The sequence below is a fragment of the Poeciliopsis prolifica genome, unplaced genomic scaffold (genome assembly GCF_027474105.1).
Source record: "Poeciliopsis prolifica strain line A6 unplaced genomic scaffold, Auburn_PproV2 SCAFFOLD009, whole genome shotgun sequence".
In the NCBI taxonomy this organism is placed as follows: Eukaryota; Metazoa; Chordata; class Actinopteri; order Cyprinodontiformes; family Poeciliidae; genus Poeciliopsis; species Poeciliopsis prolifica.
In genome coordinates this window covers 7501859-7526898 of record NW_026562384.1, presented here as the reverse complement: position 1 = coordinate 7526898, position 25040 = coordinate 7501859, and the positions used below count along the sequence as shown (strand labels likewise).

General features: G+C 39.8%; 1 protein-coding gene across 5 annotated transcripts in view; it reads left to right on the top strand.

Annotated features, from left to right (window-relative positions):
* gria3b (glutamate receptor, ionotropic, AMPA 3b) overlaps positions 1 to 25040 on the top strand; it is a 105954-nt gene that overhangs the window by 39153 nt on the left and 41761 nt on the right. For all 5 annotated transcript variants that reach the window (XR_008606234.1, XM_055034030.1, XM_055034029.1 and 2 more), the window contains exon 4: positions 12865 to 13052. Coding sequence is in view for 4 of the 5 variants with exons in the window: in XM_055034030.1 (XP_054890005.1) it covers positions 12865 to 13052 (188 nt within the window). In the remaining variant the exon portion in view is untranslated. The remainder of the gene's footprint in view (positions 1 to 12864; positions 13053 to 25040) is intronic.

Sequence of the window (25040 nt, the reverse complement as noted above, 5' to 3'; positions counted from 1 at the left end):
CCATATTGCTTTGGGGCTCTGTTTTTTAAAATATCAAATGAAATCCTAATTTACCCACCTCAAATTAGTGAAAAGTGGGTAGTTTCACAGTGCCAGGCAGTGAGAGTGTGCTGCACCAAAAATCTGCACTGAAAAGCTCAAGTGAAATTTCCGGCTGTCTGTCTGGACAAACCAAACATATTCAGGTGAAAAGTCTGGGAATAAATCAAGATAAAAGTGTGTAATTTGGCTCCGTGAGGAGATGTAAGTTTAGAGAAGCCGAAGAAAGTTTTATTACACCAAAGAAAAGGTGTGCTGCTTGACTTCTTGAAGATGTGCAACTTAAAAGAAGAGGATCATTCAAGTGCATGATTTGTGCCCACGATGAGTGAATTCTGGCCAGCATAGTACAAATACTGAATCCGTTAGGCAGACAGTAAAAACATCGATACAGATTTTATAACATAATTCTTAGCTTTTTTCCATATAAAATAATTTTTTCTTGTATTCTGTCATGAAAACTTTCTTCCATTTCTAAAAAAGAGATTTCAAGGGCATTTTCCTGATGAAAAAAAATATTTTTTCAAAATGTGGGGCAAATGGCTGGAAACATTCAAACAGATGGATCCCTGCTGGGATAATATTCGTGTCACTCTGAGCATTCACTAAACCTCGCTGGGAATTGTCAACATGGTTGCAGTAAAACTAGAGCAACTGCGGCCTCAATGTTACAGCCACATTTCATCTGAACTTTTAACAGTTCGCCTCCTTTCATTACTTAAACTAAGTTCATTGGCTCAATAGCAGAGACATTAACTTTGAAATTGTAATAACTTAGAAATGTAGCAGACTTCACAAAAGTCTGCTATATTTTTGTGACTAATATAAGCACATTAGTGTATGTGCTTATATCTTTTGATATAAGCACATACACTAATGTGCTTATATCTTTTGATATAAGCACATACACTAATGAGAATAATGAAATATTTCTACTATAAACTGCTAAAACATGTTTGTGTTACTTACAATTTGAAGATGTATATTTATCCTCCCTTATATCTTCAATAAGGGGGATTTTTCTTTCTAAAAAGCCAAGACAGAGCTTGAAATAGTTTATGCAACAGCCCAGCATTTGTGGTGAAAAGCTAACACATGGGGAGTTCAATACAGGAGGATCCTGAGAGAAAACCTTTTAAAAGCTGCAAAAGACTGGAGTTTGGTTGAGAGGCTCACCTCAACATATACCCAGAGCCGCAGTGGAGTGGCTGAGATTCAGAGTCAGGGAGAATGTTAGATTCAATATGTATTTTGTTTAGAGCCTCCCAGTCCATAGATTCATATCTAACATATGTTATAGAACTAAATCTGAACATACCCCCAAAACACTTATCCCCTTAATACCGTAAAAGGTGGATGTGCATTGTATTGACTCAGATATATTTTACGGATATCCCACTGAAACCACGTTGACATTTGCTATTGTAACATAACAAAACATTAGTTGCCTTTGCAAGGCACTGTAATCCTGAATCTGGTAACAATAAAGCAGTAAAAATGAAGATCCAGTGTCACTGGCTGAGTCATCGGATAGTGTTCCTGAATTTTGATGATAGTGATCTAAATATTAATTTATTAGAAAATATAATAAACATATGTTGCAGCGAAGAAAAAAAAAAACTTCTATTTCTGCAAAAGTAGTAAGCAGTACAGTTAGTAGTATTAATGAAGCCACAGAATAAAGCAAGCCAATAATATTTATCAGTATATTTTGGAGAGAATGTGTGGGTTTTTTTAAAACTGTGGAAGTAACAGGGCTCTGAATGTCAAAGAAATTCAATGAAGCGCTGGTAAACGGCAGAAGTAACTATGTGGTGAAAATACAAATGGAAAGCCCTCTGGCTTTCCATTTGTATTTTGGCAATGGCCTGGAGATGCCACCTTCTCACTTACTGTTGTAATAAAAATGATTTAGGCTTGTCTCAAAATTTCAGTTGGCACACAAAGCAGTACAGGCACTGAAGCCAAATTAAGAATAATGCTGAGCTATGTATCCTCTGTTTTCATCATTCCCACCATTAATAAATGCTCTGACTGTGATGCAGCTCATAGGAAAACAATTCAGCACATGACTGCATGTTGCACAGAAGAAAGCTCATGTGGCCCCTTGCTTTGATCATTTGCTTTTATCTTTCGAGTGGCGACAGTTCAACCATGTCATGACCTCAATATAGCATTCATTTTTAATCGTTTTCAGAGCATTTTTGAAAATATTTTTCTGTGAACTCACCTGAAACAATAAAATGTGCAGACAATAATAATTTCACAATCAACTTTCATAATACATGGTCTCAGATGGCAATGTAGATATCTACAGAGTAGAAAAGCACTTTCTGTCAAATTGATGTGTGAAATGTTATGGCCAACAAAGACATTCTACAAGCATAACTTATAAAGTTGTTGAATAGTTAAAAAAGTTCACATTTCAAACTCTGCACAGAAGGAGTGTGTTTGTATTGTCTAAGAAGTATTGAGGGATGTTCCTTTATTGTCTTCTGGAGAACAGTTTTTGCATAAACCCAAATCAAACAAGTCAATCTGGGTTTTGCACAATGTAAGCAATGACAACTCAGTGCTGTTTTAAAAAGCAAATAAATGATGACGATGAAAAAGTAGAGCATGATTCTTTTCAATGAAGTTGGATGTTCAGTTTAAACATCCACAGAAAGTATTTATATTACTTGCAGGAACAAGAAATAAAAGCAGGGAAGGACAAAATATAAAGTGAAAAAGCCGCTTAGAGAAGGTGAGATTGTATTATAAAAGATGTAAAAACAGTTTGATTTTATTCAAACTCAAACTCCCCAAATACCCTCTAAATTAATTAAGATGTGTTTTAAATAAGTTCAGGATCAGATGAAAATTAAGGTCTGCAACATCCATCACGGTCTCTGCTTCAGCAAACCACGGTAAGAGGCAATATTCAGAAAACTAGAAATCATGGAGCCAAAATTCTTCTAGTAGTGCATTAATAATTTCTTGAGAATGTCACATTAAAACACAGTTCGACACCTTAAGGAAAAGCACACTTGCCTCAGTGAGGCAAAAAATAAAATTTAAAGGGACTGAAAAAGACCATCTCACATTTGTCAAAAAATATTTTGATGAAAGAAGAGCTTTTGAACGACAGGGTGACCACAAGTAGCTACTTTGATTTTGTGCACCTTTTGGGATCCTTTGCACAAAAGAGGATTTTAAAACTCTGTGGTTTCTTTAAAGCTGCAGTGCAACAGAGAGAAAACTGGAGATGGACAGATATAGGTCAGAGGGGAGTAAATATCTGAAGTGATCTTTGTTCCCCATCCTTTAGCATTCTCTCTAATTGGCTATCTAGAGACAGTTGCCTTTGTTCCTCAAAAGAGTCCTACAATGAATGCTTCCTGCTTATCTCCTGAATGCTCTGGATGGCAACTCAAATGAAGTCGGATCTTTAATTAGATTAATGTGGTTTGGCATTCCTGCTCCAGTGTGTGTCAGTATAATTAAAGATGCGATCAGGGTGATGTGTGGTGTTAGTTTTTCCACCACTCAGTCTTTTGCATATAAGCCAGAAAGCTTCATTTTGGTCCCATCTGACCATTTCGCTTTCATCACTGTGTCCCCTACATTGTTTGTGACAATGGAAAATGCAACTACTTATGGTTTTCTTGCGTGAATGAAACATTGGTGGAGTCCATGACTTGCAGTTGCTAGCAAAATCTCTGCAGATCTCTGCAGCTCCAACGAAGTTAAAACAGGCCTCTTGGCTGCTTGTCTGATTAATGCTCCCCTTTCCTGGCCTGTCAGATTTGGTGGATTGTCATGTCTTGGTCAGTTTGCAGCTGTGCTATATTTTTCACACTTTGTTAAATGGATTGAAAGTTACTCTGAGGAATGCTCAAAGCAAAGTGTTGATTTATTATCTAACCAAGGTTTCTACAACTTTATCCATAGCCAGGCACAGGTCAGTCTGAAATGATTATGTTATGATAACCTTACTTGTTTGCATGAATGTGTTGGAGTTGTGGGGTTGTGTATTTGAGTAAGTTTAATTGAAAGGCGGAAGTACAGAGTGCTTCTGTCGCTTTACCTAAGCCGGAGTTCAGCTGGACACAGATGTTGTACACAAAAATCATACTTGTGATTCCTTTCTGTGTGCATATGATTTAGATATATAATCATAACATCCAACTCCATATCACAATCTAAAACACAATAAAAACTCCCAACATGACATTTTACATCAATGAAAAGATGACTGTTTTCATGTATAACCAGATTTGTCTTAGATAGAAGCAGTGGAAGCATATTTATGCTTAGATGACCTGTATACCTTAATTGTCTTATGCGCCAAATATCAAGCAATCAAGTACGAACTCGCACACTAAAGAGGAATGACATTTCAGCATTAGACCTGTAATTTAAAACAGCTTACAAAGAGAATTAAAGTGGACTATGACTATAGAGATTATGGTGGTAGGTTAATTTTGAAACTTTTTTTAACTTCCCATATCTGTCCGAATTGTTGTGTCAAATAAGACATTTTAGAATTGTAGTCATAATATAGGGATACTGCAAAACTTTGATATTTCTTTCACTGATTGGTGATGCTAATGGTGACTTGTTCATTTCAAAACAAAATAAACCTTACCTTTAATTTAGCAAATAGTGATATGTGTTGCTCCCCTATATGTATCGTCATGTTTGATGTGCACATAGACAGACTTTCTTCCTCCAAGTTGCCATCTGTCAAGGGTGTCAAAGTGTTCCCACATAGCAAACTAAACAGAGAGGTGGGGGCATTTCAGGGGACTCACCTGAACTTGGTAGCATGAGGTTTGCAGGGACGCACAAACTTTGTGACTTTTTCATACCGTGGTACACCTTGAAACCAGCATCCGGCTCATTCTTATCTGTGGCCTGTCTGCTGTGCTCCCTGATCCTCAGGATGCTGTTTGTTCACTATTGCTCTTTAACAATCTTGTCCAGAACTTATACTGATTTTACGTGAGACACAGATAAGCTCTATCAACTAATTAAGGAACTCCCTGTAGTTTGGCATGCTAGGTTTTATTTAGGTTAATTGTGTTATGTATCAAAGTATTGAATTTCTTGTAGCAGAATTGGTGGGGTTAATTTAGATTGTATCAAAGGACTCTGCTCTTTTTGTTTTGACTTTGCTTAATTTTATTACTCAAACATGTCTTTCACAAAAATGGAAATCAGCAGCGTATTTTCCACTTTCCTAGTTGTTATAAAAATTATTTTGCTCCTGCACCGACATAATTCGAACAAGTAATTTCAAACAAGTGCAACCCTGTCCTCAACAAAAGATGGTTTATCCTTTTTGCCCCCAGTCAGATAATAAGTGTGAATTTCAGGCGCTTACTGCAGCCATGTCCGTATCATACACACTTTGTTTCTTCAACATTCATGTCCCATCTCAGCAACAATAATAACACCTCTGCTGCACCCAGCTGCGACACTCACACCCTCACACACTCGCACACAAGCCTTTTGTGGTTTAGTGAACTTCTCCTTCATGGAAAATTCGTAACAACTAAATTATGCATGCATCAGGAGAATAAATCAGCTTGGACACGCTGACAAGAAAGGGCACATCAGAGCAGCCATATAATGCACTAGAAAAATAATATTAAAGAAATATGGATGAAGCGATGCATCACCAGCATTCACCTTCTCTTTTTATTTTGCACACATAAACTGGTATCACTGCCAAAGTGACAGCCCAATAAACAGTGTGAAAGCTGCAGAGCCAACCATCTAATTCAGTAACCTCTTGAAAAACTGAGTCAAGCACCTGTAACTGAGCAAAAAAAAACAACATGATATGAGAGCCACCGTCTGTCAGAATAAGCAGACAATAAACCTCTCTGCTTTTCCAGTGTCCTCTTAACTGAACCCGGAATAAAGCTATTTTACCACCTGCCCAGTGTTGGCTTCAGCAGCCATGAAATTACAGCTGGGAGCTTCCTTTTTTCATTATAACAAAGTGCCCTGGCCTTTTCTTGAAGCAGCCATGGAGAAGGCTGATTGCTTTGATGTTACTGTATGCCACCGGGCCAATTTGTTTCTTTGAAAGAACAAACGTATGTATAATCCTAAACAGTAAACAATAAACCATAATCATTTCAAACTAAGGAAACTACTAAGAAAAAAAATCTCCCTCTCCTTTTACACTTTTCTTTGCGCTTCAGCTGTGCAAAGACTTCAGAACAGAACCTAATTAGTCCCTTCCAAAAAAATAAAAATAAAAATGATCCATGTATATTGTACGCAAGTGTGGCGCAGTTTGTAGTAAGTGAAGTGGAACAAAAATTGCCAGGGAAATATTGAGGAGCTCCCCAAAGTCTGTGGGTGGATTTTCACCGGGGAAAAGTGTTCCTCTCATTTCTCCTGCGCATGCAGAAGAAACAGACAGCACGCTGATTTAGTTTGATTTTACACCTGCTATCTTGATTATAACAACACTCTGGGTAGAAGCTGGTTTGCTTACAGTCCTGCTGTAAGTAGCATGTCAAAGCTTTGGCAGTATACGTTTGGGCTACTTCGGTGGCCTTCCTTTTATTTTGAAATGATACCAGGAATCATTTTTTTTATTTTACAAATGTTTTTGATTAATTACCCCCCTTTCAAATTGTACATGTTGATGCTTTGATTGAATTGCTTCATTTTACATCAAACTTGTCTTGTCACCTAGTTCTTTTAACCTTAGTTCATGTTACAACATTTTATTCAGACAAACATATTACTTTTTTAATAATGATTCTGTTTGTTGGTCAGTCCAGACTTATACATTTTCTCTCTGCCACTGCAAAACAACTGACAATGAAATAATTTCAGTGAAATTTAGAAAATGCTTTTCCAAACTCCAAGACAAAAGGAGACGCAGAAAGTCATATATTTGGCCACGCACCAGCAGAGGTAAATGGTTTTCACGCGGTGCATGTGGAGTTCATCTCTACCTGATCATCTTGCTCTTTCTTTTTCTTTGTAATACATCTTTTATGGAGAGATTGTAATAGCATTACCTCTGCAAAGCAGAGTCCCCATCTCTCTTCGGTTATGTATCAGGCCAACCCTACTTTTACAAAATGTTATCTCTGTGCTTTCAGCTCAGTTATTTCTGATCCCATGTGAGACCTGGGACGGTGCCCAACAGGGCATTTCAGGCTGCCAGAGACCCCCATTTACCAGACTATTGACACATTAGAGCAGAGAGCTACCACATTTAGTGGTGGCTCCACGTCTGTCATGTGTGGCCCCTTAGATTTTTATCCATCATAAGTAGGTTGAGGCTATTTGGTTTGGGCTGAGCCAATTTGTTTTTGAGTAATACTCTCAGGGTATTTTTGGCACATTTCTTTGTACAGTATGTTGCAAAGTATTTAGATCCCTTTGGACCTTTTTACATTTTTGTAAAATAAAGATGTCTTGTATTTATTAGGATTTGTGCTACATTTTGAATAATTACACAAAATGGTGCAAATTTGTGAAGTTAAAAATATATACATAGTTTTCAAACAGCTTCAAAATCTGAAGTAGTGCAGCTCATACTGACTATTTCAATGTTTGTTGGTTGAGATCTTTTATCTTCTACCTGTTCCTTTTCGAACAGATCATGAGTTGGGCATGATACATTTTTTTCTTGTTTTTACTTTTTGTCTGTTTGAAATATATAAATAAATACATAAAAACAAACCCCTATTCTCTGATCCCCATAAATAAAACCCAGTGGAACCAGTTGTTTTCTAATGTCACCCAAGTTTGTCATGTAAGCCACAATAATTATAAGCAAATGGTGAGATCTCCAATTATAATGGGAGAATCTGTGGACAAGACAAGACAAGAATAGGAACCTTTGCTAAAAACCAAAAGATGTCCAATTGGTTGTTTTCCACAAGCCAGGTAGATGACATAGAAAACATAGAAGAAAATGCTCTGGTCATAGGAAACCAAAAAATGAACTACGTTGACCTGAACACACCATCCCCATGATGAGAAACAGTGATGGCAGCATCAGTCTGCAGGTCTGCTTAAGAAGGTAAAGCAAAAATGGTCAGAGTTGATGGGTAAATGCAGAGACATTTAGGGAGAAAATCTGGATTGGACTTCACCTTCTAGCAGAACAACAACCCTGAACATACAGATATAAGTTGTGAATCAAAGCCTGTTAATGGCTTGGAATGGCCTACTCAATTTCCACACAAAAATCCCACTGAGAGTCTTTGCAAAAGACTTAAAAATGGATGCTTGGCTTTTTTTTATCAAGTAAATACCTGACTACACTTGTAATAAAACACAACACATTCAAAATATTGCAATTGTGAAAAAAGTTGAAAACTACTCCACCACTTAAAAAAAAAAGAAAACTAAAGTACATGGAAGTTTGTGGTTGTAAATTGACAGAATATGAAAATGGGTATGTTCGTATTTTCTTGCCTGTTTTATTCGATTACTAGATTTAGTGTTAAGATTATTGAAAGGCAATGAATAACTTAATAATGCAAAATGAGTAACTAGTGTTGTGGTTCTGAAAGTGAAAGTCATGTTTCAGCTAATGCTAAGGTGCTTGATTAAGAGGGATTTGAGTATTTCTTTGAATTACAGAGTCTGTACAGATTGGCTGTGAGATATGAGTGGAGGAGTGTGAGGAGGAAAGAAAGAGAGATGGAGGTCTAGCAAAGAAGCCTAATGAGAGCCAGCAACCAAAGAAGCTGGGCAATGAGATTAGATGCAACTCAATTCAATTACTGCTGCGCCTTCACGGGTGACGCTTCAAAACTCATCCTGTTAGGGACCGGTTCGGAGACGAAGGAGAGGGCTGCAGCTCTCACTCAGCCACTCGACGCTGCGCTGCTACAACATCTCATTCGCAGCAGCTCTGCTTTTATAAGCACACACGGTGTCTTTAGGCTCCATCTGGATTTGATAGCAGGAAATGTCGGAATAATTGAGTTTTTATCCAATGCAGCTGTTTATGCACTGCTCCACAAACTGTACAGTTGTTCCAAGAGAGCATTTGGAGATTAAAAAGCAACTTAACACCCTGTTCAGGCATGAAAACAGCCCATTTACATGTTCTGAAACCAAGTTTTGTCCAACAAAGTCTCTCTGTCATTAGTTACGCCTCTGGCACTGACATCACTTGTCTCTCAGCTTGGTTCCTTCGTATTAGCTCTGAGTCATACATTCACCCCAACTGCAGACTATATAACTCAGCCCGAACTTACGCTTTTGTAAAGATAAATACTGAAGCTGAGTACAAAAAATGTTTTACCATCTCCTTTTACTCTGTCAAACATTTAGATGTACATCTAACACACCCATGTCAGCCTTGGCAGTGTGTGAGCAAGTGCTTTCTTTCCTAAACACAATCGCAAGCATCAAAGTTAACCTTTACTTTTGCTCTGTATCCTGGCAACGTTACGTTGCAGAAACACTTGTGTGTTTTATCAGAACCAATATGAAACATGAGAGGAGGTCACTGTGACATTGCCTCACTATTTGAGATGCCAAAAGCAGACTCATGGAAGACATTTTCCCAGAAATGTTGTTCCCAAGGCAAGAGCGAGCTCAATGAGAGGTAATGAAAATGGATTTATAGAGATATACTCTTGTCTCCATGCTATGATTAGTACTGAGAAGCTTGATCAGCAGAAGCTGCTGCACGCTGTTGCATTTGTAGTGCAGCGATTTATAGGAGGTGATAAGGAAACTGTGTTGTTGTCTTCCATAATTTATGGAGTTGACTGTGTTATATTTTCAGATGCAGCACAGCTGTGGAGTTCTTGGCAAAGACTTGCATTTATTTACAACTTTTTTTTCCATGTTGTAAATAAATACCCTATCAAGAGCATTTATGAGGCCCACTAGGGTTGTTTAGAAGGATGAAATTTGATACTGGCTGAGGCTCAAACTTACTCCATCTGCAAAAATAGTGACTGACTGCCTCAACTCTGTTCTAAAAGCATGGACAATGCTTAATTGCAAGTGAACTTTCCCTTAAACGTTTTTGATTTTAATAGACTAACACAAAGCAGTTAAACTTGAACAGAAAATTTACAATTCACAGGTGAAATTTTGATTTATAACCCAGGTGAAAATAAAGGATATTTTCATCCATCCATCTAACAGTTATGAGGTACTTTGTGATGGACTCTAAGTCTATCACAGAAAGCCCCAATGAAATGCATTTAGGTCTGTGGGTCCATGTAATAATGGTAAAATAGATATTGATGCTACTGGAAAAAAAGGCATCATAGAGAAAGAAACTGCTTGAAACAAGTTTCAGTTCTGTGTAGATTTTTCAGTCAAAATCACAAAACACAAACTTTTCTGCTGACTTGGGGAAAAAAAGAATGTGCAGAAATAATCCCTCTCCGGACAAACTATTTACTGCCACCAGATTCCATCTCTTCATTTCCATACAAATGTAAAACTCTGCAGGCATGGAATCTTCTGTGAATCTTAAATGAATCCAATTGTTCCTGAGCAGTTCCGCGTTTGCCAGCGGCAACGAGGAGACAAATGCTGTACAAATCAGCAATTTCAAAATAAAAGGCGTCCATGATTTGAATCCGATTGACAGAACAGAGTTTCATTCCTCTGCACTGGAGACGCTGTATTTATATTTATTTCTGTGGCACTTCCAACCTCATACAAAAGAACATTATCTATTTTTTATGCACGCCACCATTGACACTTGCATAAAAATATGCCAAAAATCCATGCATTCCCATGAGAGTCTTTTTGTCTTTTATTCCTCAAGGTTCTGAGATATATAATATTATTGCCTGTCAAGCTGCACAGCTACACCCATCAGATTCCTGTAAACCCACAACAAACATCAACTCACATCTTTTTATCACGTCATACAGCCAATATGATTACAGCATGCAGAATGGTTCATTGACATTTTCTACCTTGCCGAGCTTTCTTAAACATTTCCAAACCAACAGAGACCATTTTGACCCAGTTAATCTGCATGACGCCTCCTAACGTGAGAAGCTTTTACTGCTGGGAAGACTACCATGTTGTTCAGCTGGCTGATGATTGGTGAAGTTCGGAGCACATGTCTTCAATGAATAATGCATCCACGTTCTTCAAACCTGCATCCTGTCACTTCAGCTTTAGGCGGATGAGATCTGAGGAACTATAGCAGACGAGCTACTTTGGCTGAAGTAAACATTATCTTTAACATTTATATTCTCATTAAGTTTATTTGATCGTCAGTCAAATTTTTTCAAGTATAATTTACATAGATATTTTGCTGTGGTGATCTATTATGTAATCTGTCGTCCCTGTATTGGTGATTCTTTATCGTTTTCTGCTTTTTCTGTCTGCTGTTATCCATGTGGTCTTTCTAAATTCTGCAAATTTGTGATCAATTTTCCAGGAGAAAAATATGTAGATGTCTAAACCTTGTTAAAAACTATGCATATATGATTTTTTTCAGTGCTAACTTCTTGAAAGCTAGAAACACATCACCGCATCTATGATTTTAAGGAAGCTGTGGTGCCTTTTAAAATAAAAGCCACGTTTATGCAAAGAAAAAAAATAATGGGATTTTCACTTGTACTACAAACTCTCCAGGACTTTTAATTGCCCTGGGCTGCAGTAAACACAACAATGTGTTGTGCAACAAGTACTGGCTAGCCACTGATCAATTTAGCCTGAAAACCTGCCCATCTGGTAGTCCCTTCAGTCTCGAGGCAGCACGACCCTTCACCTTTAGTGACGACACACTCTGTCTGCCTCCACCTTTCACTCTGCCACACGGCGTAAGGTCACGCAGTGGCAATGCGGTTTGTTAGATATTATATATACATACCATGGATACAACAAGCATAACCTTCTTGAAAAGGACATTTAACATTATTTGTTTAGATTTGTTCTTTCTTGAACATTTTTCACTGTCAATGGCATTGTCTCATTCCAAACTATATAAATCATGATATCTATATGTGCATGCCAGAAATTTGGTATTGTTCCACACTTTTTTTTCTTCCCCCCTTTCTGTAATAGTTACCCACATGTCAAACTATGAAAAATGAACGGAGGTACTGAATAGAGGCTTATTTGACATTCAATTTGCAATTTCACTGTCCTTGGTTTTTAATGAATTACCAGCAGTGTGTTTGATTTTCATGAATAACCTTCATGTTCATTGTCACTTGTTCAACACTGGAGATGAGTTAAGCCATTTTTATTCCAGCTTGTGCTACATGCAATTCATCGCCCCAGAATTAGGGCTACATTATTCATTCTGTGGTGTGTGATTTGGCCGCAGTGTTTCTGAGCGCACTGTTAAATGAAAATATTTCACGTGTGAATTAATCATTAGAAAGGCTCATTCCCCATTCTTCTCATGGCATAATGATCTCTCTCTCTTTAACTCTGGCCTGGATGAATCTTTTATTGTCTTTATCTTTAAATGCTCAGGCACAATCCTCTGAGGAGACAAGGGACACAGCAGAGTGTTTCACAGGAACGTCAAAGTCAACATGTGGCTGAGCTAAATGCCATCTTTTAATAGATGCCAAGTGCAATAAAACCCCTTACTGATCTTTCAATAATGTTGAAATACAATCCCTTTTTAAATGCATAAAATTCTTTACAATTTTGCACACAAATTGTCCAAACAATAGACAATATTTAGGCTCTGCTGAAGTCCAAATACTTTAATTTAATGAGATGGCCTTTTAACCTCTATTAACCACCAGAATATTTCAGAAGTCAGGCTGCCCTTGCATAATTATTTCTTTGACCTCGACTGTGTTTTTTTTCTTTCAATCCACTGAGTCATTCTGTCTTCCTCTCCAGGTTTTTCCATCCTTCAGGCTATCATGGAGGCAGCAGTGGCCAACAACTGGCAGGTGACTGCTCGCTCTGTCAGCAGCACAACGAACGCAACAGAGTTCAAGCAAGTCATTGAAGAGATGGACAGGAGGCAGGAGAAGCGCTATGTGATCGACTGCGAGGTGGACCGCATTGATACTATATTGGAACAGGTGGGTGCTGCAATTTAGATTCATATTCTGATATGGCAAGTATCAGAATACTGCAACTATTTCTTCTTAAAAGATCCAAGAGAACCAAATATGTTGTTCTGTTCTTGTGTTGAACACAAAATTAATTTATGTAAAGTAACTATATATCACAAAGAGAAATTTTTATTCACGTCGGTAAGAGTGCTCTCACACACTGCACATTACTGATGTGCAATGTTTTACAAAAGGGTTACTCTGTTATCAGAGAAACATTAAGAAAACACTCCATGCTGAATGAACATGAAGGACATGTACAGAACTTTCACACAGTTGTAATCCTTCTTTTATCTTGATTCTACTTTGTTGTTGAAATCTTAAAGCTCCCAAATACTCTGGCGTACTGTACGTATTCTGTGACCCACATGCACTATCTGCAAATGATTGAGAATGTTTTAGTTGACCTTGCCGAGTTTCGACATTTCTCATGATGAAACCCTTTTTTTGTTTGCTTTCAGATCACTAACTCCATTTGTATCAGCTCAAGTCTGTTCTGTTCTGCAACTTCTAAGAAAATATAGAAAAAAGAAAAAGGCCCCTGGTATCCAGATCCCAGTCTTTGGGGATATTTTCTTCCAGTTCCTTACAGAGTTGTTGTAGACCAGAATGCTTTATGGAAAAGTATTGTTGGCAGCTGTGGTGCTTCTAGAAGTAGGGGTAGAGTCACTTACTTAGAGTTAATGCAGTAGTCACAAACTCAAGTCCTGAAGGGCTGGTGTCCAGCAGCTTTTATGTGTGTTCATGGTCCAGCACAGCTGAATCAAATAGCTTGACTGCCTTCTCAGGATGCAGTCGAGCCCTGCAGAGTCTTATTGCGACCTAATTGTTTGATTCTGGGGAGTTTCAGCTGACACATCTTAAAGTACAAGACAGGAGTTTTTGTAAGGTAGTCATGCATAAAAAAGGGAAACACCATCAAAGTTAAGGTTAGAAAGCAACACCAGATGCTAGCAGAGTAATGAAAGTGTCACATGTACTTTCTGTATCACTGCACGTGTTTTGTAGCAGTTTTGATACTTCCTGATATCATGTCTAACATCAGTTTAGACACATTAATTCTACCTGTCGAAGATCAGGGTGGTGTTGCATGACTGATAAACACCTTCTAGCCTAAACTCTGGAGGTCTTAGTGTGAGCAGCCATTTGGAGAGACCACAGATGATACAGCCTGCTTAATCTCTCTCTGAAAACCCGAAACCCACTCACATCAATTGCCGGAGGAGCAAATGAAAGGTCCACCAATTCTTGTCGTACAGGGAAACACAATTACCATGAATAGATGAGTGGCTATTATTTCTTGCATCTCTTCGATTTGCGTGGCTTACTCCATCCTTCGCTGCTTGCTTTTGCTGGGTTATGATGCAATCAGCTCCAGAATTGGATTCTGCTGGTTAGCATTCATTTAGACATTGGCTTCTGTTTACCTCACAATATCCCCTCAACAGCCATTATTTTCACTTGTTGCTTATGAATCTAATTTGATCCCAGAGCCACCGTTAAAAACAAAACTGCTGATAGTGTTAATTTGGTATGTCTAATTTAATTCTCAAATTGCAGATTTCCTTCCCCTAACAATCCTGGGAACAGACTGATTTTTTCTCCCCCCCAGTTTGTGTTAACAACAGGCTTGGGCTTTTAAGGCAGAATTAGAACATTCATTAGAAATCACATGTGATGCATATTAACGGTAATGCGTGTAACTGCTTCCATCATGCAAACCATTACGATGCCGGGCAATTATCTGTTTGATGCGCTCCTGTTTCAGTTAGTGTACTCATTAATAATGAAATTGTTTTCTCTTTGCGAACTCTGCTCTTCTTTGCAAACATTGTCATCGCAAATTTTTGCTCTCTAAAGTTTGTTTTTGCACACTGAGATTAAAAGAGACGTTTTTACAGCAGCTAACCTTCAAAGCAGCTGTGTGCTTGGTTTTGCCACTTCGTTCTGCGACAGCCTCAGCATGGGGGCTCCCTCCCCACCCTTTATTTTGGGAGCTAATTGGAATAATTCGTCCAGCTCTGCCAATATAAATGAGTCACAGGCATTCAGGGAAGCTGCTGGACTTCTCTCTGTAGTTCCCCCCCCTATTGGGCCACACCATTATACTCTGAGTCAGGAATGGACTGTGTCCCATTAGGGAAATCACACCAAAAATGGCGCCCACTGTCAGCTACGTGGAAACCTGTGGCTTCTACCTGCTGCTGTGGCTCTATTAAAAAGCGATTGCAGACAGATACAGATACATCGGCAGCAGACTGGTGAGAGGGTTTGAGCAGCCGGGATCAGTGTCCGTGTGCTGTAATGCTGACTTGTCGCTTTATTCCGTCAAGGTCATTGCCCGTTGAGAAGGAATCAGAAGGCGGTGCGGTTTCTGCAGCCCGACTGCTGAGCGAAAAGAGAATGTTCTCAGTGGCTTAGTTTTATGATTTAATTGTAAGTAATCCCCCTGCAGAATAAATGTCTTTGTGCCAGCTGCTGAAGCTTGTGGAATGTGGGGACATGTTGAATAGGCAAGTTTGAGCTTGCAAAAATTGATACAATTGTTCCACAGCAGAAAAAAAACCTTTGTGGATGAGCGGCACAGTTTATCCGGTGATTGAAAGCCTGCATGTTCTATATTTTAGCATCCTGCCAAAAATTCTGCAGGGGCTAAAATGTTTGGAAAATGAGCATTTAAATGGTGTTGTTCATTTGTGTTCAGCTACCTTTACTCTGATACCGCTAATTAACTTGCAGAGCAACCATCTGCCTTCAGAAGGCAAGTTTAGTGAGTAAAATCAACTTGTGCGCAACAGTAAGGAACACATGCTTCTGTTAGAGAACATTTGAGATAAAATAATAACACAAAGCACAAGGAAGACAGCAAACATGTCAGGGATAAAGATGTAGAGATTATGTTTTCCATTTATAATAAGAAATGCATTCTTGGTTCATGAGTGTGTGATGTTTTCAAACTCCTGGGAAAGAAAGAAAACATTAGTTGGCAAAAAGTTAAAGATTGAAACCAAATAATTGGCGTCAGGTTGAGCTCAATTTTAACAAAATATCTGTCTTTAAAAAGCACGAACAATTAACTCCATCTATATTTCCAAAATTAACACTAAGTAAGCTAAGTGGACCAACAGATGTGACTGGAGCACGATTGGTCAAATAAGCACTCTTAATAACCTCTGATGAAGCCTATCACAAAGTTTTCATATTGTATTGAGAAACTCTGCAAAAATTAGCTTGGTTATTTCTGCTAATTTTCTTCTTCATACAATTGCTGAGAGGGCATTCTGGTATTTTCATCTAATGACTCTGATTAAGTAATTATTAGAACTGTGGCTCATTGATTTTCTGGTGGGCCTATCACCTAATGAATTAGTTATTTTAGTTTGTGCTCTGAAGATGATGAAGGGCTCATCAGGCTCACTGTACACAAAACATTGCCTCTTTTAAAATCTGAACACATCCGCCTGTGTGTTATTTATACTGGCTCCATTTTTACGTTTGGCATGATGTAGCAACGTACCGAGACACATATTTACATACTGCTGTGTCAGGCCACGTTTTAAGAGCCGGGTGAGCTGCCCTGTAAATGTGTTTAGGGATGCTGAGCAGAAAGCTACACCGGCGCCATTATCATTTTATGCTGTAACAACCAGATAGGATTTATCACCTTCAGGACTTCTCCATCAGTACTGTTCTACAGATAAATTACCCCAACGGCCGTGTTTCCCAAAACCCATTTATTGAATCTTGGAGGATGGTGACATTATTAAGTGACGGGAATGTGACGATAAAGATGGATTGTAAACAAGAAACATTTCTGAGTATATATTAAGGAGTGGTTACACAAAGATTGTTGTCTTGCAGCTGTGCTTGAGCATTTCTATTTTCACATCTGTCTGAAGCATGGATGATATTTCTCATATCTGTTTAGATGGTCCTTGCTGGCCCACTTTCCTCGAGGGATTGATGTGTTGGAGCCTGTTCAGAAACAGCAACCTGCTTGTCATTTCTGTAAAGAAAGGCAGAAAAAAAGGAAAAGAAGAAAAAAATAATAACTGAGGACAAGCCCAGGGCGAACAAGCTGTTCAAAGAAAGGCAGACAATGAGCTCTGTGCCAGCCACAAAGCTGTATTTTAATGCAGGAGAAAAAAAAGACAATAAGAAGTGAACTGGATTTTCAAAGAGAATGTAAAGAAAGTAGGTGCTTCTTGGGATTTGTTGGCTTCTGTTGCCTGCAGAGTCTTCAGTGTGGTCATAAGGAATGGGCTGGAATGTGATGGTGTGCATGAAACAAAATTAAAAACACCACAATCGCAGTGCCACAGATGCAACACTAACTTGACAGTTACATTTTATTTCTGTACAAAGAAGTGTTAAGATATTTCTGCACTGAAAATGTATAGAACGTATAAAATGAAAATGTATAAAACAAATAGGAGCAATAAACTGAAACGTTTGAAATGAGCATCATAATCTGTAACTTCAGGTATTAATACCTGCTGGCTGGATTGAAATGTTCATTGCAGTATATTTTAACCTGGTCCTGAAGTTGTAAAGTCATCTTAAGGAATCATCCTTAAACGTTAAAATATCAGGTTTTTCAGTTGCTTGTTTGGAGAATTATCCGTCCTCCATGCTGAGTTATTGATGTATGAGGTTGAAGAAGAGTCAGTGAGTCGAATTTATGAATTCTATTTATTCATACCAAAACACAGCTGGTCCATTTCACATGCTACCTTTAGGAGCTGGCAGAAAATGGCAACCTAGAACAGTTTGTGATCTCCTTTGCTAGCCTCCATCTAAGCTACGACCTAAAGAGGGCGTTCCCTCGTGTGTCATAACCCCAGCTCTCATTTGAATTTCCTTACATGTCATTTCCTTTAACTCTAGTTTATCAACTCGCAAAAAGAAATAGAAGGAAAACAAAATTATTTGTTCTCAACAGTTGAAAAATGAGTTTGCATTCTTTGACAAGGTTGTTTTGCAATCAATTAGATTATTAGTAGGAGGGCATCAGCGGAGAATGAACAATGTAGTAACATGATTATTGTTTTTAAAGTCACCATGGCTTCAATCAGATATGCTAAAAGACAGAAAACAACAGGACACAATGAACATATTAATAGCACATTTCTTTCATTAACCATTTTATGCTTTTGTGTTGACCCTGTATAAGGGAATGGTGAACACAGACACGGGAAACAGACACGGACACGACGTTACGTCTTTCACTTCCAGTGTTGTAATGCATCTTCAAGAACAGTTTCAAATATTACATAACCACATACCGAGTGCTGAACATTGTACAGAAACATTATGGTTATTGCCATACAGTAATAAGAAATGTAGCACCGGCCGTTGCTAGCCAGAAAGCTAATGCGGGCGTAACGCTTAATAAAATTCAAACTACTGCAAAGAACTCAAAGACTCCCTGCTTATTCGGCAAACAGAATAAACTTAAATACAGGTCTGAACCTTATAAGTTGTAATTTTACCTGTATAAGGGAATGGTGAACACAGACACGGGAAACAGACACGGACACGACGTTACGTCTTTCACTTCCAGTGTTGTAATGGAGGAACAGAAGTAACGCGTTCCACTACCCCGAGTCAGACGAGACCAATCGAAACACGATCAGACACGATCAGTAAACAGACAAAACTAATCGAGGCACGATCTGTAAATAAACTTTCAAAATTTTGGATTTCATATTAATAACATTAAATGCGTATTATTCATATTAATAACATTAAATGCGCATTATACCCTACAACATTCTCCCCCACAAAATAGATGTTGTCCCCAACATCTTGACTCGTTCAATGTTGGGAAAGTATTAAACATATGAAGCAACACATCAGTCTTAACAACATATTCCTCAAACCATTAAATCTACTGACAGACTGGAACTCTTTTCATACATTTTCATTTTGAGGGTAAACACCCAGTGTCAATAGTTTAAACCTTAAAGGCACTACTTGTCCATCATATTAGTGATCATCCTGTGACCCCATAACAACAGTTCATTGAAAAGTGGATTGTAGCTTGGATGCCAACATGTCGGTTCACATAGAGAATAATCCCTTATTGTGAATGTTATAGTAAACAGTCCCTTAGATTATGAACCCAATGTGTGTCCATTCTTCCGGCTCAGTGGTACACCATGTGCTGTGCTCTCATCTCTGGTAGTCATATGAGATGTAGTATGGGTGAACAATGTTCATCCATGGCATTGTGAAGCATGTGGGCTCTGGGGGAGTCCTTAGGTTGTAGCAGACTGGAGATCCCAGTCTCTCATATGTAAAAAAATTGGGTTTCCTGTGAAGCCGTTGAGGTCGTTGAGCTTCCTGAGGACCCTGAACTCTCTCTGTAATGATCCCTGGTGAAGCAGGTTGTTCAGTGGCATTCTCCATCATTTGTTCCTCATTACAAGTGCCAGACTCCTCATAGTCCATCAAAGTTGTTTCTCCTTGCTTGTGATCTATGTCAGGAACTGTGCTCTCCTCAAACCAAATATCTCCTAGTTCTTGGGTTGTGCTTGCAGGCATAGGATGCTCTTTCTCAGACTGAGCTGAATGGTGAAATAGCACAGGATAGTAATCGTCAGCATCATCATCATCCTCTTCCTCTTCCACCTTCTCCACTCCTTTGTTACTTAACACTTTTCTCTTCTTCTTTCTAGCCTGGACTGAGATCTCAAGGGGCAAAGAGTCACATGGGAGGAGCAGATTGCGATGGAGGACCCTTGACCTTCTTTGACCTTTTTCAGGTTTCAGTTCATAAACTGGGACATTTTCATTCACTTGGCGTACAACAACATGGACAATGTCCCCAGTGATTTCTTAGTTTCCCTGGGCCCCCACGAGGTGTCAAGTTGCGTACTAAAACACGATCACCTGGCTGTAAGACTGAACTTTTTACTTTGCTGCTGTACAATTTCTTACTCCTCAGGCCAGCTTTCTGGCATTTTCTCTGACGATTCCATACGCTTCCTCCATGCCTTGCTTCCACTTTTCCATGTAGCTATGATGATTATGGCCTGCTTGTTCTGAAGTCAAGTTAAATAGCATGTCGACTGGCAATCTGGGAGAACGCCCATACAACAACTGAAAGGGGGAGAAACCAGTCACCTCACTCCGAGTACAGTTGTATGCATAAATCAGTTTGTTTAATGAATCCTTCCAGTTGTGTTTCTGTTTGTCTGTGAGTGTCCTGAGCATCTGGAGTAATGTCCGGTTGAATCTTTCGACTTGTCCATTCCCTTGCGGGTGGTAAGGAGTGGTTCTGGACCCAGCAACTCCACAGTATTTTTTCAGGTGTGTGAATAGTTGATTCTCAAATTCACCACCTTGGTCATGGTGAATACGGGTAGGAAACTCGAATCTCATGGCATAATCATTAAAGATCTTGTCTGCTGCAGTTTTAGCTGATTTGGAAGTGGTGGCATAGGACTGGGCAAAGCGGGTAAAATGATCAATAATCACTAGGATGTACTCATAACCCCCGAGGCACTTCTCAAGATGCAGGAAGTCAACAGAGACAAGTTCAAATGGTTGAGTTGTTACAATGTTTGTGAGTGGAGCCCTTGTTTCTCGACTTGGTTTCTTATGTTTGAGGCATTCACATTTTTTCATGACATAGCTCTCTATCTCGCGCTGCATATACGGCCAATAAAACCTGTCCCGTATCAGAGATGATGTTCTGTCGACACCTTGGTGGCCCATTTCGTCATGAAGTTCCCTCAACACTGTATTTTTATATTTTTCTGGGAGTACAAGTTGTTTTTTTCTTTCTGTCTTTCTGTGCAACACCCCACTCTCATCAATGTCCAACTTGTCCCACTCTCTTAGCAAGCACCCAACGTGTGGACTAAGTTGTTTGAGCTGTGCACGTAACGGTTTGCTTGCTGTTAGTTTGAACTGGATTACTGGTCCCAGACTGGATCATTTCTTTGGTCATCCTGGATCTGTTCTGGTGTCAGTGGGATGATGGGTGTGTCAGGTGTTAAACCTGCATATGGTACTGAGACAGCCATGGACCACGACACACTGGACTCATTTTGATTTTCCACAGCCTCTGTAGTTGCCCCAATGACATCAGATGGCATTTCTTCTGAACACTCCTTCATAAAAGACTCCACATCAAGAGGCATTCGAGATAGACTATCTGCATCCACATTTTCCTTCCCTGGCCTGTATTTCACAGAGAAATTAAAATCTGCCAGCTCTGCAACCCATCGACAGCCTGTTGCATTTAGTTTGGCAGTGGACAACACATATGTGAGTGGATTATTGTCACTATAGACAGTAAAATGGAGCATAAATATAAATAGTCTCTGAATTTCTCTGTTACAGCCCATTTAAGGGCGAGAAACTCCAACTTCCCCGAGTGCAGATGATAATTTTTCTCTGCGGCCGTTAAAGTGCGTGAGCCATAGGCAATTACGCGAAGCTTCCCATTCTGCTTTTGGTATAGCACGGCACCTAGACCCAGGTTGGACGCATCCGTGTGAAGAACAAATGGCTGTGAGAAGTCTGGGAAGCCAAGAATAGGGGGGTTGACAAGAGAGTCAATGAGTTTTTCCAGGATTAACTGGTGTTTTTCAGTCCACTGAATGATTGTGCTGGATGGGACAGCTCTGTTGCCACTTTCTGTTGTCCACTTTTTCTTTTTGTTCATTAATGGCTCATGCCTTGTAGGTGCTTTCAACAGGTCATATAAAGGACTAGCAATACGTGAAAAGTCTTGTATATATTGCCTGTAATAGCTTAAGAGTCCAAGGATTGCTCTCAACTCACCAACATTCGCAGGGTGTTTATGTTTTAGGGATCTTACAGCATCAGTATCAGCTGGGTCCATTCTGTTGCCCTCAGCAGATACGATCCTGCCCAGGTAACGTACCTCAGCTTTAAACAGGTTGCACTTTTTAGGTTTTAGCTTGATCCCATGCTGCCTCAGACGCTGCAACACAGCTCGGACATGGCTGACGTGATCTTCAAATGTCCTGCTAAACACAAGAACATCATCAAGATATGGCACACACATTTCATCTCTCAAATCTGCTAAACATTGCTCCATGCAGCGCTGAAAAGCAGCGGGTGCATTCATCAGGCCGAACGGGATTCGTATCCATTCATATAGACCCCATGGGGTCACAAAGGCAGTTAAATGCCTGCTGTCTCTGTCCATGAATCCCTGATGGTATGCTTTCCCTTGGTCCAGTAATGAAAAGTAGGTGTTTCCCCCAGGTTATCCATTATATCTTGGACCCTGGGAATTGGGTGGCGGTCAGGATGTGTTTTTTTTGTTGCGCTCTCTGTAATCTATACATAAACGCAGGGTGCCATCTTTTTTTCTTACACAGACAATTGGCGAAGAGTAAGAAGATGTGGATTTTTCAACCCACCCCTGTGCTATGAGATCCTGCAGGTAGTCTTTCATTTCCCTGTACAAAGGTTTTGGTACAGACCGGTATGTTTTTGACACAGGTTCATCATCCTTCAATGAGATGCTCATTTGCAAGTTGTGTATGCAACCAATATCTTCATCAGTTTTGGAGAAAGACTCGGATTCTTCTCTTAGCATCTGACCGACTATTTGTCTCTGGTTCTCATCCAGGTGAGATAAATCAACAGGAGGGTCCCACTGTTCATCTGCAGGGGCACCTTCACGGGTGCTCTGGACCTGGATGTGATTGACTGATTTACCTGCCGGTTGTTGGGTTGTGCTGAATAAATCAGCTGGATACACAGACTTTACAGACTGCACAGTTCCCACAACTGTCCGGCCGGAAAGTGTAATATTGTGGTTTGTGGGATTTTGAACACTTAACAACCTTTGGGCGGTTTCTGCCTCCACTGATACAAGGGTATCACAGAATTCCAATCCTTCAGGCCACTGTGGGTTCACAAGAGGCTCAAAAAGCAGAACTTTAGCCTCCTTGGACTTTAAGCCCTGGATACGACACTCAATCTGGATGGTGGTGTTTCGGCACATTTACTCTTTCATTTACTGTCCTCACATTGTGTTCACATGTTTGACCGAGGCTGACAGCAGAAATAAAGGCTTTTACCTTATCATTTTTGAGATGAGGGAATGCAATTTTTACTGCCTTTACAAGTTTGTCCATATCGCCATATATTGATTGGCCTTCCTGGTTATTCTGCACGAGATGTTCAATTACATTGAACCCAATGATTGGACATTGCTGTTGGTTGCCTTTCAACACAAGCACAGGGTATCAGCAGTTCATCATCCATGGTAGTCAGCTTGAAAGGGACTTCCAGCCAGCCAGAGTATGGCATATCGGTGCCATTAGCAGCTTCAATGTGTAATGGGTCTAGGGGGTCGTGTAGCTCAGTAACATCCCTTAGCGGCAAGTCAGGTAGGTAATTCTCTTTCCAGACCTCATCTATAGCACATATTTGTGAACCTGTGTCCCAGAGTGCTTGAGTATTCAGTCCGTTCATGAAAGCACTTGATAATACATTTTTTTCCTACTAACTCTCTGATAGTCTGGCCTTTAACAGGAGCTTTGATAGTTTTGGGTTCAGGTTTTTCATGTAGCTGCCTGACTTGTTTAACACCGAAACATGTGTGATTTGCAGTCAATTTTGTGAACAGGCCAATGCATTTTCTGACATGTTTTTGAGCAATAAAGTGCAGTTTTACAACTCGAGCAACGTTTTAATTCCTTTTTCACTGTCTGTTTTTCACAGTTTACACAAAAATGGGACTTACAGTTAGCTTTGGCTGCCCCGCCCCCACGGAGGCAACCCAACTTAGTTTAACTGTTTTCCTATATGTTGAACTAACTGCTCTGTCTGCCCTACAACCTGCTCTGAAGTGCTCAGTACTCCCACATCTGAAGCAATGCTGACAATATTCCTCATTGGCTTGGGCACAAGCAAAGCATCTGGGTTGCTGGCGTGGTCTTTGGTAATGTCGTTGTGGAGCAAACCTTTGTTGAAATTGTGCAGTCCCTCTCATCCACCCTGGATCATATGGGCGGCCTGTACTCCTGTAACAACTCTGGATACTGTTGAGGGTAAACCGGCACCATTGGAGACATGGACCTGAAGGACTGTTCTGGGGGTGAGAACAATGGATTTCCGATAGGCACTTGCTCTGTACTCGGTGGGGGTTGCTTTGGCTCTGCACTAGTGTTTTTTTGGATTGTTTCCCTGATTTGGGACACTTCAGCCCTGAGGTCCTTTAACAACACCATGTCAGAGCGCATTTCTTTGATCTCAGATAGCACATCAGGGGACATTTGAGGTCTGTTTTTGCGTGGAAGTTTTTGTTTCTCTAGGGGGCTCACCAGTCTGGACAGTACTTACACTGGTTCCCCTTTGTGGGGCCGCGTGCCTCTTTTTGTCCTGCCTCTCCTTTTCGTTTGTACAAGCAATATTCACTTTCTCCAACAACAGTTCATCAGGTGTGTCGGGCTTTGTGAGATAAGGCTGAAGATCACTCTTGATGTTGTCATTCTGTAAACCAGTCAAGATTGTATGCATAAACAGATTTTGGACAAGAGCAGGGTCATATTTTAAAGCTGACTCTGCTTCCTGAGAGGCAAACAGAATTTTCTGCCTCAGGTCCATCGCCCTGATTAAGAAATTCTGAGGGGACTCTTTACTGCCCTGTACCTCAGAAGTTAGCTGCTTGTATAAATCCGTAGCGCCCCTCTCCTGGTAATGGGACCTTAAGATTCTGCGCAGAGCAGGCAAGGTAAGGGTCTCTTTCCCTTCCAAATAGCTCCGAATTGTAGGCCGGGTGTTATAGCACGGATCACAGCATCAATAATGTCTCTGAATAGCCTTTGGTTAGCCCACTTTCAATCTGTCTTGCCAGGCTAGAGAAAGTCAGTCGATCCTTCTGGCCCGGCTCCCCTATCTGTCCAAGAATCTTGAAATCTTTGCGCCACATTGGGTTTTCTGAATGTTGGAGTCACATTC